The sequence below is a fragment of the Pteropus vampyrus genome, unplaced genomic scaffold (assembly GCF_000151845.1).
Source record: "Pteropus vampyrus isolate Shadow unplaced genomic scaffold, Pvam_2.0 Scaffold223, whole genome shotgun sequence".
Lineage (NCBI taxonomy): Eukaryota > Metazoa > Chordata > Mammalia > Chiroptera > Pteropodidae > Pteropus > Pteropus vampyrus.
The window spans coordinates 2,431,755-2,447,455 of NW_011889004.1; the positions used below are offsets into that span (position 1 = coordinate 2,431,755).

A 15,701-nucleotide genomic window follows, 5' to 3' on the forward strand; every position below is an offset into this window, starting at 1 on the left:
TGAGTTCAGGTCCTAGCTCTGTAACATAGTGACTGTGTGGAATTTGTGAGTGTCTTCAACAGCAAACCCAGCCACCTTGTCTTTGTACTAGAGTCAAATAAGAGAATGGAGGCCCAAAGACTCTGAAAACTGACAAGTGCCATAAAACGTTAGATTTAATTCTGTTGAACAATTCACAAACATTTTTGGAAAAATCGAGTTTTAGGTTATCTCAGGTATATCCAGTAGGCAGTTAGATTTATGAGACTAAGATTTAGGAGAGAACTCTGAGTTGGATTTGCATATTTGGGAGTCACATAGTTGGATCTTGGTGTCATGGTATCAAATGAGATCACCAAGGAGCATTTTGTATATTAGTGTCATTATTATTTCCACTACTACTATCTTTATTATTTAGGAAGGGTTCTCCTCTTTCTTATTTATCTTAATGAAATTGTGAGGAAATCTATATATAGGTGTCTTAATTTACCTTCTCAGTGAATCTCATTTCACAGGTAAGAAACTGGTGAAGGCAATCAGTCAGTAAGTTAGATTTTAAAATTAAGGTTTCTAGTTTCTCAGCCTTTTCCTTAAATTATTGGATACCAGCCAAAAGACTTCCCCATTAATAAGCTTTGATGATTTATTTTAATGACTTCAGCTGGATGACAGTATAGAGATGAATTTTCTTTTTTTTTCTTTCAAGTTATTAGTGACAGGGTATAAAATCACCTCAGAGCACCTAGTGTTCCTCACTGTGGTCTATTGGCACTTGGGGGTGTGATGGTTCTTCATTGTACAGGACTTTCCCATGTGGTACAGGCTATTTGGTACCCCTGACCCTACCCACAACCTGCCAGTGTGGGCCCTCAGATACTTTGATAACCGAAAATGGCCCACCACATGCACATACTAAAACCCTTAAGGAAATGGGCCCCATTCTCACATCACATGCAGAGTTTGGCTATAATCTAAGAGCCCACGATTTTTCACTCTCCTTAGATGAAATGATCTGTTATCACATTCCCCTTGGTGTATTCGCTTTGGAAATATGAAGGCATCTAAGAGTTAGAGTGAATTCCATCCTATAGTGAAATAATGCTAGAGGGAGTGGCATATTTTCATTTTGTTATTTGTAATATCAAGGACTATGTTTGTTGAAGCTGTTTGGAATAATACCAGTACCCTAGAAAAGCAATTCCCAGCCTTTTTGGCACCAGGGACTAGTGCTTCTATGAGACTGTAATGCCTGATAATCTGAGGTGGAGCGGAGGCAGTGATGCTAGCACTGGGGAGCGGCTGCAAATACAGATGAAGCTTCACTATCTCCCCTGCTGCTCACCTCCTGCTGTGTGGCCTGGGGTTTGGGGACCCCTGCCCTAGAAAATAGAGTTATATGAAAACTTAAGGCTGGGAGAAGTAGTACTTCCCTAAGAGCACAAGACAGTGAAATAGTAGAGCCGGCAATAGCGAACTTCCAATTATGCTCACAACGCCTTTCAACCATAAACCCTATCTCCAAGTAACTGATACTTCTGGGTTATTAAAGCTGATAGAACAGAGCCCATGAAACAAGTTGCAGCAAAGTCAAGAGGTGGCAGACTAAGGGGGTATAGGCAGTTTACCAAGGCAAAGTCAATTGAGCATGCAACAGATGTAAAACAGTTTTTTGATTACTTGCTTCTTTATAACTTGTTTCATTCCATAAAGAATTTTACTTAGCTTACAATATCAAATGATGATATAATAGAAATAGAAAATCAAGATCGGAAAAATACAACTAAAAATAGGAAACCAAGATCAAGGAAAAGAGCCCAAATATGCAACCCATAAAGACTAACTTAGTTGTTATAATAGAGTTTCATATTTGAGTCAGAGCTTCCTGGTGGCCAAAGCAAAAAGGTAACACATAATTCTCATTACCCAAAAGATAGGAGCATGGAATTCCTCAGGGGAAGGAAAGCTGAATTCTAAAAGAAATTTCTCAAGAGAGATTTTGTATAAGGGATTTTGGTAACAAAAGGTGTAATATCAATAAAATTTTAACAGTAAAGATTATAATAGATTTCAGTGTGCTTTTCCTAATAGCAATCTTGACTCAAAAACAAATCAACTAATCCTAGGGTATTGAGATCAAACCTCAATTCATTGAAGCCAGTTTTGTGTGGGTGCAAGGTAATTTGGTTAAAATTTATAGATTTTAGTGGTCTCACTTGATCCAGGGCTAGAATTTAGAACATCCAGAAATGTGGATGACTTAAAAGCCCCTCGAGTAATAATGTCTATTAATAGGTGCCTCTCCCCTCACACAGGCTTTGTTAGGACAGTCTGAAATTGTAGGTTATGACAAGGACTTGGAGGTTTGATATTGGATGGCATATCCATCAAGATGTGCTTGGGTCTGGTGCAGTAACAACAGCCCACAAATCTTAATGGCCCCAAACAAGTATTATAATCATATACAGCCTGCCACAGGCTCATGTAACCTGAAGGGGCAGCTCACTAATCCGGACCTGCCATGACTCCATCTTCCTATAACGGCACCATCTGGAACACATAGCTTCCTCAGTCAATGAGGCAGGGGAAAGGAGAGCATGGAATATCGTACTCCAGCTCTTAAATGCTTCTGTCAGAAAGTAACATCGCTTCTACTCACATTTCATTGGGCACATCTAACTTCTGAGTAGAGAAATACATATCTGGTTGTAGAAGACAACCAGAGAGTGTAGGTCATTAATACAGTCTGCCACATGTGGGAGAGAAAGGCAGTCCAAGCCATGTGAATGAGATGAGAAGGTCAGGCATACAAGGCAGGGTGGGATTGAGTGGATCCCAGGGTGAGAGGGATGTCTTCGTTGTTGGGAGCATGGAGCAGGAACGACTTGGTTGGAGCTTGGTCTGGAAAGCTCATAAATGCATTTTAATTGGTCTGAACTTTACTCTGCAGGCCACAGGGGCCCTTAGAAGGTGCTCCAGGGAGGTGGGACTGGTCCAGTTTTTAGAGGCTCAGCTCAAGGGAGGAGCAGAAACAGCTATCTCTGCATTTCAGTAATTCTACTCCACGCCTTGAAACAAAAGAACTGTTTATTTCATATCGAAATGAACTCCCTGTAACATTCTCTGCATTGTTAACTTATGAGGGTGCCTCCCACCTCTTATTGTGATCCAGAATGAAAACCAGGCACACTTTGCCTTTTCCAAACAGTGACTAATGGCAGGGCTTGGCCAGGCAAGCCCAGCATATTTTTCACTCTGCTCTGGGCTTCCCACCAAGTTCTCTCACAGTGGCCTGGCCACAGCCATTAGGGATGACTGTGCCTAGTACTTCCTACCTCATCATCCATCTCCAGAGTGCCCCTCTCCAGCCACCTCCTTTTTAATTGGTTTAATTATTGCTTCCCCTACTTCATGGCACAATTAATCTTTCTTACCAGCTGAGGATTTACAGCTGTACAGGCCCAGGGAATTTCTGAGCTATTCACCTGCAGTCTTGTTTTTAACTATCTGAGGGAAGTAGGAAGTGGAACCATGTATGCAGGCAGTAAAATATCTTTGGGCTCCAGTGGGCTTCTTGTTACTGTCATTCAGCCCAGATTTTTAGGACAATAGCAGGACGGAACTGCAGAGGAACTAACTCTGCCTCTGTTCAGCATAAGGGGAGCCTCGAAGGCCAGAGATTGAGCAATCTGGGGCTCCTTATCTCAACTGTATTTTATTTCCTTCAAGTTTGGTTATAAAATGAAAAAGGTCTGCGTTCTAAAGTACAACATGGTGGCTATAGTTAATAAGATAAATATATGAAATTTCCTGAGAGTAGATATTAAACATTTTCACCACAAAAGTGATTAATTAACTTGATTGTGGCAATCACTTCTTAATGTATATGTATATCAAATCATCACATTGTATACTTTAAATATATACAATTTTATTTGTCAGTCATACCAAAGTGAAGCTAGGAGGGTGGGGAAACAGGTAGTTTCCGGTGTGTTTGTGGGAGGGAGAGGAGGCACGTGCATGGGTTTCCTCAACCTTAACGTAGTGGGCTCCTTAGAATAGAAATGGAAGGGAAGGGCAGTTGGAATCTGGGACAGAAGTGCCACCGAACTCTCAATGTCACTGAAGACATCCTGAATTGCTGTTGAAGCAAAAGAAGATAACAGGCTTTTAACTTCACTTATGCTTTGGAGGAACAGGAAGAGCTTGGTGGGTTTGGTAGAAAAAGTAGACAGATGTAATTAAGATAAACAACGGCAGAAGAGACTTGTGAAGGCCCAGGAGGTGGTGCCCACACAGATGATTACATCTGCCTTCGCCTTCTACATTCCTTAGGATTTTCTGGTCTCTAATGTGTATTTTTTTACTCTAGATACAAATTTAGCCAGACCATCAGTCTGTTCATATATAGGTTCCAAAAGGTTGGTTTGCCATGACAGTGTACCAATGTTAATGAAGAAGAAATGGGTGTCAAATCATGACCACCTTTCACTAGAAGGCATTCTGGTTTCATTCTAGAAAGGGAGCAGATGAAAGGGTATCAGCTCCTCAGGCAGAAGAGCCTTAGGATCCGATATCAGTCCTGCCACTTAGAGCTGTGTGGGTCAGAATAAGTTTTTGAGTCTTCTGGGTCTCTGAGACCACAATTCTGACCTCATAGGACTCTTTTGAAGTGTGAATGAGATTGTCAAGTAGAGAGTCAGGCACAAATTCTCAAGAAAAGCTGCTTGTAGCTGAAATTATGTAAGTAATTTTGGAATTTCTGCCATTTGAAAGTATCTGTACCTTTGCTGTTTGTTCTCCCTTGGCAAAAATAATGGAGACTTGGCTTTGGGTACATAAATAGTAACTGGAAAGTGAGTTAGATGAAAATATCCAGTGTTTGCATTTCTAATACAGAGCACTTAGATTCCAGCCATCTGTTTAATAACCAGGTCTGTTCCCTCTGTCCCACCCCAAGCTTTGAAATATTTTAGGTACACTATACAGGAACTCTCTGTGGAAACTTGAGAGAGAGAGGATCCGGGGAACCTAAAGATGTCTAGAGTTGGAATGATGGATACCCTGGAGAAGCTGGGGCCACTCCTCCTGGTGAGGAGGAAGATTGGGAGGAACCGTGAAAATATGCAGTGCTGCTTCTGAGGAGCAGGTGTTCTCAGCTGTTTTTACCATATGATCTCACCATGCCTGTTTGATAGACAAAATATCATCCAATCCTTTAAGATCACTTTGAAATTAAAGGTAAAACTAAATATCATGATTATAGATAAAGCAGTGAGACAATGCACTCTGTTGTGTTCAGTCTACACATGTCCAACCCCCAGCCTGGAAAAGGATATGGAGGCTGGTATACCTACAGAGGCTGGAGACCAGCTTATTTCTTTCTCTTCTGAAGTCCCAAAGACTTCAAAATGAACTTAAACATCCACATCAGGACTTAGCTATGAGGACGAGTTTCCTGATCCAAAAGGGGCTACAGAAGAACACACAGTATAGCTCTCTGCATATTTCATTATTTGATTTAACTTTCTGTTATGAGAATTTACTCACACACATGGTGAGAATAGTCTAATGAACTCCCACACTCATAACCCAATTATCAACATTTTGCTAATTTTGTTTCATCCATTTTTTATAAATGCACATGTACATGCATATGCACACATGCATGCATGCACTTATACACCCACTTACTCCCCCCTACTAGAGTATTTTAAAGGAAATTGTAAACATCATGTCATTTCATTTGTAAATACTCCCATATGTATTTCTAACAGATGAGAGCACAACTACTGTTTCATGTTATACCTAGTGAGTCTAATAACAGTTTCCTCATCTTGACAGCAGATATGCTGGTACAGCTGAGGGCTTGTGGGTCAAGAGTCCCTCCCTCAGCTCTGCCACTAACTCACTTCCTCTCAATGGGCCCAGGTCATGTCCTTTATAAAGTGAGCCTATGGGAGGGCCTCTTCCATTTCCCAAATCTTATGTTTCTTCTGAGAATAGCTGGTGATTTGGCTAGGATGGAGCAGAACTCAACCTGTTTGAAAGCAGTGGGAAAGAACAGATGAGCTCTTAAACCCTCATTTGGATTGTGCACTATTAATAATCAGAACAATAATATTTTCAATAAGTGAGAAGAGGGCTTCTTTTGTTTGTGGAAGCACACTGAGGCCCTACTTTCAGAGAATTCACAAGACAAAAAGTAGCCAGGATTCACAGCTAAAATACTAAATGTTTTAGTTTCAGCAGAAATTCTTCTGCTTGGCTTGTCCTGTTCACATCTCCCTTGGTCTTTGCTGGTAATGGGTAATAGTAAAAGCAAAATAATTGAGCACTTACTATGTCCTGGGCACTTGTGCTAGCTTCTAGTAAGCATGATCTTATTGGCTCTCACAACAGCTCTTTGAAGTAGGTGTTGTTAATTCCCATGGCAGTGACCACTCCTGACACATAGGTAGAGGCCTACCGTGCTGATGTATAAATCTATAACCACATGTTCTTGCTCCACACGCCCTTGTGAGAACTCGGCTTCGCATGTTCTTCTGCCCCACTAATCTTCATTTAATTCCCTTCCCTGCAGCACTGTTGTCACCTAGCACACCCCTGCTGACAGGCCCTCTGTAAGTCTTCATCTGAGTGATGGCCCTAGAAAATCAAGCTGTGGTCTCAAAAGCAAAGGAGGATCTGCAGATTATCTCCTCAGCATGTGCAGTCACTCTGCTGGCAGCCCATAGGGCCGCTTTTATGTTGCCTCAACAAAGAGAAAGGCTGCCAAGAGTGTGTAATGTTCCGTTCAGAATTCTGGCTGGCAGCTGCTGGGACAGCAGAGACACAGGGCAGATGAAAAAATTCCCATTAGGCCAGGTCCATCTTCCTTACCTTTTCTGTGTCCAGAAGTCTTTGTTTTGAGAATCTTCCTATAATTCTTTGTAGACCCTTGGAAATGTCAGACGAGGAGGAAGGGGAGGAGAAAAGGAGAGTGCCTGGGCAAAGCCGGCTGGGGGTCAGATCATTTTGCCATAACCAGCAGGTAGTTTCTTTCACAAATTGTTGAACACTGGGTAGCCATTATCATCCCAACTGCTCCCTATTAAGTAAGCCAGACTCTTAAGGCTGTGACAGTAAGAGACATAGAATTCCTTTTCCTTTCTCTCACTCTCTAAATACTGCTCGAATCATGTTTAGATAGCAGGCTATAGTTTACAAAGTTCATTGATATACACTATTATGTTTCTCATACCATTTCTTCAAGATGATTATCAGCTGATCTTATAAATAATAAGGCAAAAATCACCAAAAAGTTTTCTATTAAAAGAAGAAAGAAAAGCTCAGAGACATAAAGTGACTGTCTCAAATATATTTAAATGAATAAGTGGGAGCCTGGTATACTTACAGAGGCCGGATTGTAAATCAGGACTTCTGACTTAAAGTTTTGTTCCTTTTCCATTATAGTGTGTGTTCTAGATACTTAGCCAGCTTCCTGTATGATGGGGTACAAGTGAGAAGGGTGGGAGGCTAGCAAGGAGACCTGTGTCTTTCATGGTAGCAAGTAGGCAAAAAACCCACGCTTCTTCTGATTGCTGTCTTTGAAGGTCTCACACTGCTTGCTTCCTCTCAGCATCATCTTAGCAATCAACTATTGATCATATTGGCTTAAAAATCAATGCAATGAAACCCAAAAGCTGTGGGGAAAAATATCAAAGACATTACTGGGGGAAAAAGTAATCTGAGGGAGATGCAGGCATTGCTGCTGCATTCCCCAGCTCTGGCTTTTTCCATAACTATGGACTCAAGGCTGGACAGACATTTTGACCCTCATTTCAGAAAAACAGAAGTGAGGAGAATGGGAATAAATGGTTCACTTTCTCTAAGGAAACCTGAAAATTTGAATCTAAAATTTTTCTCTTTAAATAAAAACAGTGTAAGGGTACAAGACAAATACATGTCTTTAGAACTGAGATGTTTCTGTCATTAATAATTTTTCACCACTAAAAGAGTTCCAGGTGATGCTAAGGTATTACCTCTTGGGCAGCTTAGATTTTCTAGCCTTGAGACAGGTTCTGACAAACTCTGACCTATCAGCTAGGATGCTGGTGACTTCTCCAACCCAGGGAAGTGACCAGACCCAATCCCCAGGAATATTACTCTACTTATTGGATTAGAGTTTCAAAAATACCTTCAGTAATTATTAGACTAAGGGTTATGCATTTATCATAGAAAAAACACTTAAAATATCGATAAGCAAAAAGAAAAGAACTGCCCTTCCATTACTCAAAGATTGCTACTGTTAACATTTAAATAAATTTTATGCTGTATGTAAATATAAACATATACACACATCCTATTAATGTTTTTAATAAATGCACTGTTTTATAACTATATATCTCATTAATATATTGTAATCTTTCCCATGTCAATATATACAATTCTACTTCACCATTTTTAATGGTATCATGTTATTGCATTGCATAGAGTACCATGATTTCTTAGTTATTTTTAAATTATGAAATATTTTACTCATATCTGAAAATACACAGAAGAATTGCCATAGTTTATTTAATCTCTACCATCTCCAGAGTGCTCTTTCCTGGAAGCATATCAGTAACTAATATTTGAATTTCACTTTATAGATTTTTAGTTTCATTTGATCCTCACTACTACCCTCTAACATTGGTATCACGATTGTTATTTTCCTCATTTTGTAGATGACCTGAAAAAAATGCTCAGAGAGACTAAATGATTTATCCAGTACCCTAAGTCCAGTTAATGTCAAAGAGATGGCTGAGCCCAGAGATCTGCATGACTCCTGTGGCAGGGCAGACCTCCATAGCAGGCAGGAGAGGAACTAGGGACCAGAAGAGCGGCCCTGAAGTGCTTTTCTCTCCTCACCTCACTTCAGCATTTATTATGTGTACTTACATTGTTTAATGATTGTCTCTTTTATGACCTCGTGTGCTTTCTGAGGGCAGACTCCTGTCTTCATTTCTATCTCTACCCCTGCTGCCTACCACAGGGCTTAGTATACAATACTCAGTTCGTGTTTGCTGGGTCAGTGTTTAAGTGAATGAATGAATGAAAGGTGTCAGAGAGAGAAGCAGATTGCAGAGGCTGGATTTTGATAGCTTTCTTTCTCAATGCCTCTCTTTCAGACATTTTAACAAGAACACATCTTGGTGGTTTTGAGTTTTTGTACTTCTGCAGTTTTTGGTCACTAGTGCAAAGCTCGTACGTTGATGCATGGAAGAGTGTTCAAAACCAAGGACAAAGAAAAACCTTTTTGCATACTAGATTCTCTCCACTTTTTCCAGTGCCTCTCACTCCACCCTCAACTGGGATGAACCAGGCTCATCCTAAAGCCATCTCCCAAGTTACTTTTATGATATCTACCATTTAGAACTACTTTATGATATATCTCATTTTGGACTGTATGTGAAAACAATAGCTTAGCAGCTATAGCATAGTTTATGAGGGTTGTTTTAAGTGCTATTATCGTTGACAATAAAAGCCATATAGCAGAATTACAGGAAATTTTAGAACAAAAATTATTCAAATCCCATCACCTAACAAGGCAACTTTTTTTTTTTTTGGCATAATCTTCTCTGCGTGTGCACATTTTTTTCTCTAGTCATTGTCACAGGGAGCATGCAGCATTGTTTTCTGCTTTTTCTACTTAACATATTGTGAAAACCTTTTTCCCCCATTTTCCTGCCTAGACTTTATAATTATTTTTTAAACGACTGCATAATCCTCTATTGAAGTGATATATGACCCCAGTGTTTGCCATTTAAGATGATTCTGATTTTCCACTAATCTGTACTGCTGCAGTGAAGATGGTTACGCATATAGCTTTTACATTTGTTGGATGATTTCCTTAGAATACTATATTCCCATGAGTAGCATTGCAGGGTCTGAGCAAGACTCTGTGGTTCTTGCCATTCTGCTTCTCCAAAGGCTGTTCCAGTTTATGTCTAGCAGTTGATGTGTTTCCCAATTTCAGGGCAACCTCGTCAGTATAAGATGTTTAAATTTTTTTTTTTTTTTTTTTGCTAACATAGCAAAAGTAAAATGGTACTTCAGGGTTGCTTTATTTTGCATTTCTTTGATTATTAAAATAAATTAGCATTTTCCCCTCTGGTTACTCTATGGATATCCTTGGATGTGAGTTGTCTGCTCACACTTACTGTTCTTTGCCTATTTTAGTAAATTGGGGCCTTGATTTTTTTAAATCAAACCGAGTGAAATCTTTACAAACAATAGCTATTGAATTTTTTCATGTATGTTTAATACACTTTCTAGTATTGCGTTTGCCTTTTAATTTTAGATATATATTTGAAGTACAAAATGTTTTATTTTTGTAATCAAATCTGTCAATGTTTTGTTGTTGCTGTTGTTGCTTCGAAGCACAGAAAGCTATCCCCCCTCTGGAGAGCTAATAAATATTTAATTCTACCTTCTGTTATTTTAAACTCTTTAATTCATCTGGATTGTATTTGAGTATAAATTGAGTTGCAAATTACGTTTTTTCCCAAATTGCTAATCAGTTATTCCCACCTTTTTTGTTCTTTTATTCTCTTTCTCAGGAATCATACACCAGATGAAAGGTGATTATGATACTGCACTGAAACTCCACAAGACCCACCTGTGCATCGCCCAAGAGCTGAGCGATTACGCTGCCCAGGGCCGTGCTTATGGAAATATGGGCAATGCCTACAACGCTCTGGGCATGTACGACCAGGCGGTCAAGTACCACCGGCAGGAGCTACAGATCTCCATGGAAGTGAATGACCGCGCCTCTCAGGCATCCACACATGGGAACCTTGCTGTGGCCTATCAGGCCTTGGGTGCCCACGACCGGGCCCTGCAGCACTATCAGAACCACCTGAACATTGCCCGGGAGCTGCGTGACATCCAGAGTGAGGCCCGGGCCCTCAGCAACCTGGGCAACTTTCACTGCTCACGGGGGGAGTATGTCCAAGCCGCCCCCTATTATGAACAGTACCTCCGGCTCTCTCCTGACCTTCAAGACATGGAAGGAGAAGGGAAGGTCTGCCACAATCTTGGCTATGCCCATTACTGCCTTGGAAACTACCAGGAGGCGGTGAAGTACTATGAGCAGGATCTGGCACTGGCCAAAGACCTTCATGACAAATTGAGCCAAGCAAAAGCTTACTGCAACTTGGGCCTAGCATTCAAGGCTCTACTGAACTTCAGCAAAGCTGAAGAGTGTCAAAAGTACCTGCTGTCCCTAGCTCAGTCCTTGAATAATTCCCAGGCTAAATTTCGAGCCCTAGGGAACCTGGGCGATATATTCATCTGTAAAAAAGATATAAATGGTGCAATAAAATTTTATGAGCAGCAGCTGGGCTTAGCTCACCATGTAAAAGACAGGAGACTGGAGGCCAGTGCATATGCAGCCCTGGGCACTGCATACCGAATGATCCAGAAATATGACAAGGCCTTGGGTTATCACACGCAGGAACTGGAGGTATATCAGGAGCTGAGTGACTTGCCGGGCGAGTGCAGAGCTCACGGGCACCTGGCTGCTGTCTACATGGCCCTTGGGAAATACACAATGGCATTCAAGTGTTATGAAGAGCAGCTGGATCTAGGGCAAAAGCTAAAGGATCCAAGTCTAGAAGCCCAGGTCTATGGCAACATGGGCATCACAAAGATGAACATGAATGTGATGGAAGAAGCCATCGGCTACTTCGAGCAGCAGTTGGCCATGCTGCAGCAGCTAAGTGGAAACGAGTCTGTGCTTGACAGGGGCCGGGCCTACGGCAACCTGGGGGATTGCTATGAGGCTTTGGGTGACTATGAGGAAGCTATCAAGTACTATGAACAATATTTATCTGTTGCCCAGAGTCTGAATCGCATGCAAGACCAAGCCAAGGCTTACCGTGGCCTAGGAAATGGACACAGGTAAAAATGACAAGGAAAATTTGGTTGATAAACCTGCACAAAGAGCAGTTGTGACAGTAATGGCAACTTAATGTCAGCATGGTGGTTTATTAACTACAAAGCATTTTCATACTTATGTCATTTGGTACTTCCAATGATTCTATGAATTAAGCAGGGCATAATATTGCCCTTATTTTATGGAGGAAGAAACTAAGGCCCAGAGACATTAGGTTAGTCTCGAAGATTACACAGCTTAAAATGGACAGCTGAGAGTCAACCCCAGTGCTCTCTGACTTCAACTGCACTGCCTTTTGACTATATCTTAATGAGCAGGATAAAAGAGATAATGGGAAAGATGAATGAAGCAGTTTAACTGATCTTTTCTGAATGCCTCCAACATTATGATTGTGGTTTTTAATACATCGTCTGTACTTAACCAATAAAGAGGTCCCCATTTTGTTGCTTTTAGGGAAAGCCAGCTGATAATGGCAGGAGTGAATAAACATATAATCATGCTAGGTACCTTGTATAGATATCTTGCTTAATCTTTATAGCAATCCTGTATTACTCTACATTTATCATCTGCTATGGGATGTGTGATTTTTTTATCATGCAGTAACTGAGGCCCAGGGAAAGGAATCGGTGTGCTGCACATAGTCGGTTTGGTCTGCTGCCAAAATCTATGTTCTTCCCACTCTTATCATGTCATTTCTTAGTAGCACAAAAAGACACACTGTTGGTCAAGGTGATGCTTTCCTTATGAATGTGGGGAACCCAAGAAGGTGTCTGCGACTGCAGAATATATAGCCTCTCCAGATAGGCAGAGGATTAGGGCTCCTGGAGTGGAGGAAGGGCAAGGGTCAAACTAAATCATCACCCACAGAGTGCTCTGAGGAACTCAGGGTGAAAGATTTATAGCCATTGTAAAGTGATTTCAAAAACATTGTCTAAGTGGTAGTGGAAATTGGGAGGCCCGAAGAACCAAACAGTTCACTTGCTATCATTGTGCCTATTAATATATTTTATGTTTCCTCTGGGGTGTATATCCCATTGAATCTCAGGCTCTTGGGAAGGTCACTAAGGGATGACTTTTGAATTGCTTTCCAGATTATGAAATTCTCCTGCATCTCACTCTAAGGGCACATGATAGATTTTAGCTAGAAGAGGAGTTAAGAGCTTCTATAGTAAGTGACAGTGACAAATGCTTTTCATTTTCTCAGGGGCTTTAGCATGTCTGCACCTGCACAAAATAATATCATTGCTTTTCTGTCTACATCCCCACAGGGCAATGGGGAGCTTGCAGCAAGCCCTTGTGTGCTTTGAAAAGAGGCTCGTGGTCACCCATGAGCTTGGGGAGGCCTTTAATAAAGCTCAGGCCTATGGAGAGCTGGGAAGTCTGCACAGCCAATTAGGGAATTACGAACAAGCCATTTCCTGCCTTGAACGCCAGCTGAGCATTGCTAGAGAGATGAAAGACCGAGCGTTGGAAAGTGACGCAGCCTGTGGCCTGGGGAGCGTTTACCAGCAGATGGGGGAATATGATACAGCCCTACAGTACCACCAGCTTGATCTGCAGATTGCAGAGGAAACCAACAACCCCACATGCCAGGGCCGAGCCTACGGAAACCTAGGCCTGACGTACGAATCTCTGGGTACCTTTGAGAGGGCTGTGGTCTATCAAGAACAGCACTTGAGCATCGCTGCACAGATGAATGACTTGGTGGCCAAGACAGTATCGTATAGTAGCCTCGGAAGGACCCATCATGCCTTGCAAAACTATTCCCAGGCGGTCATGTACTTACAGGAAGGTAAGTCTAAAGGCCGGTCATGGTCTCTGGGTCTGCTCTGAGGTGGAGTTCAGAGTCTACTCAGAAAAAAAGTATGCACAGTCTGAGTGGTCACCTCTGTTTGGAGTGAGGATCTCAGAGGCCACTTTGTCAATTCCACCTTCAAACCATGATGCCCCGCACTGGGTATTCCTTGCTAAGAACAAAGGTGTTCTAGTTTCCAATTTGTTTTACTCTGTCAGCCAGCTGCCCAAGGAGCAGATACCCTCCTTTTCAGAACTCTCTACTGAGTGAAAAAGACATTTTCATCCAAGGTGAATAAAGTAAGATATAATCATGTAAAATTTAAGGGTCAGAATCGGAGGAAAATGCCCCTCTGTTCCAGTAGGATTGGGGCAGTTGTATCCTCTCTTCTTCCTGAGCCCCAGCTGGGAAGCCTGGAGAGAGAGAAGCAGGAAGCAAAGTGGACAATGGGCCAGGGGCTGATGTTTCATGTGTTCCTTTGCACAGACCGAGATTGCTCTGGCCTGCTGGCCTGGAGGTTACCGAGAGGCTGGGAGCCACGTCCCAGACCTTATTTGGCTCCCACTCAATGAGAGCTTGCCTTACTGCATTAAACATGAGAACTGGCTTTCGATTTCCTGAAACTTGACTGTGGTAAAATTCCAACAGACTGGGGGCGATTTTTAGTTGAATTTGTGAAAACTGTTCAATTCAGACCCAGCATATGACAACCTTTCAGCTGTGTTCTTTTGTACTTCCTGAAATATTGTTTCCATAAAGCAGCTGCTTTGCCTGAGACATTGTAACATAATTCTGTATTTATGGGACACTCTCAATTTCATTTGTATTGTTTCTTGTAGTTTTAAAGTCTTGCAGAGATCTAAATTCTTAATGTGGCATCTCCATGGTGTCTTGTGGATAAGCTTCAATGGAAAGCCTGGTATGCTCTGTGGGCCAAACCAGATACCCCTTCTCATGAACTGTGACTGGAGCAGGGCACCTGGAAGGCCCTTTCTGAGTGCTCTGAGTTGGGTCTGTACCCTCTTACAATGAGAAAACAGTTCAGTTGGAAACCATCTTAGTGCTCTCTCTCCTGGCTTTCAAATGGGGCTCTGGATCAACCTCACCTGGCCCCAGTACAGTAGAATCACACAAGTGGGGCCTGGTTTGAGTCTTTTGAACAAGCTTTCCAGGTGTTTGGTATAGACACCTGGTTAAAACCACTGGTCTCATCCAGCTTTTTCTCCTTTTGCAAATGAAGAAAGGGAGCCTGGAGTAATTCAGTGACTTACCTGGCATTATACAACTAGCTCCTAGCAAACTGGGCTCCAGGAGAGCTAGGTGGATGGGTTAGATTTGTAGGGAGGCAGAAGCAAATAGAAACTGGGGTGGGACAGATATCATTGGGCTTTTAGTTCTTTATTGTTGAACCTCTGACTATGAGCCAAAGAGTGTCCTACATGCTGGAGATCCAATAAGGAACAAAGCAAATTTCCTGCTTGCATAGAATATACCTTCTAGTGGGGATACTTCAATGAATTTTACTTCCAACTCAGACCTGGCAGGGATAGCTATATTGAAGAATGATTATGGTTAGCTTGTTGAAGGTTAAAACAACCAGTATCCTCCTGGTTTTCGTCCAAGAACCATCTTCTTTCATATGTTCCTATTCTGTGAGGTATTTTAAAATGTGAATAACTTGCAAGTATTATTTTTGTTACCCAGTGACATAATTTAAACCTAAAATGCTATTTCTAAGTTTTCTGAGTTATGTGCATTTTGAAATGCATAATATTTTATGAGCTTGAACCTGAATATCACTTTTATTAGCCTCTCAACTGACTCAGTTCCTTTTCAAAAGTCTAAAATTTCACAGGCCCAGCATGCTCAAAGGCAGGCTCCCACCCATCCTGAATTAGATTAGAAAAAGTCCTTTGTGCATGCAGTTGTAGTGTGGGAGCCTTCATGCTGTCTTCTGCACAAGTGAACTCCTATGTACAGACAACAAGATAATGAGGGCAAAGTGATGCT

General features: G+C 41.6%; 1 protein-coding gene across 1 annotated transcript in view; it reads left to right on the forward strand.

The window, feature by feature from the left end:
• TTC28 (tetratricopeptide repeat domain 28) overlaps positions 1–15,701 on the forward strand; it is a 641,766-nt gene that overhangs the window by 517,776 nt on the left and 108,289 nt on the right. Inside the window, exons 7-8 of the mRNA XM_023538443.1 lie at positions 10,560–11,901; positions 13,165–13,688. Of these exons, the coding sequence (XP_023394211.1) occupies positions 10,560–11,901; positions 13,165–13,688 (1,866 nt within the window). The remainder of the gene's footprint in view (positions 1–10,559; positions 11,902–13,164; positions 13,689–15,701) is intronic.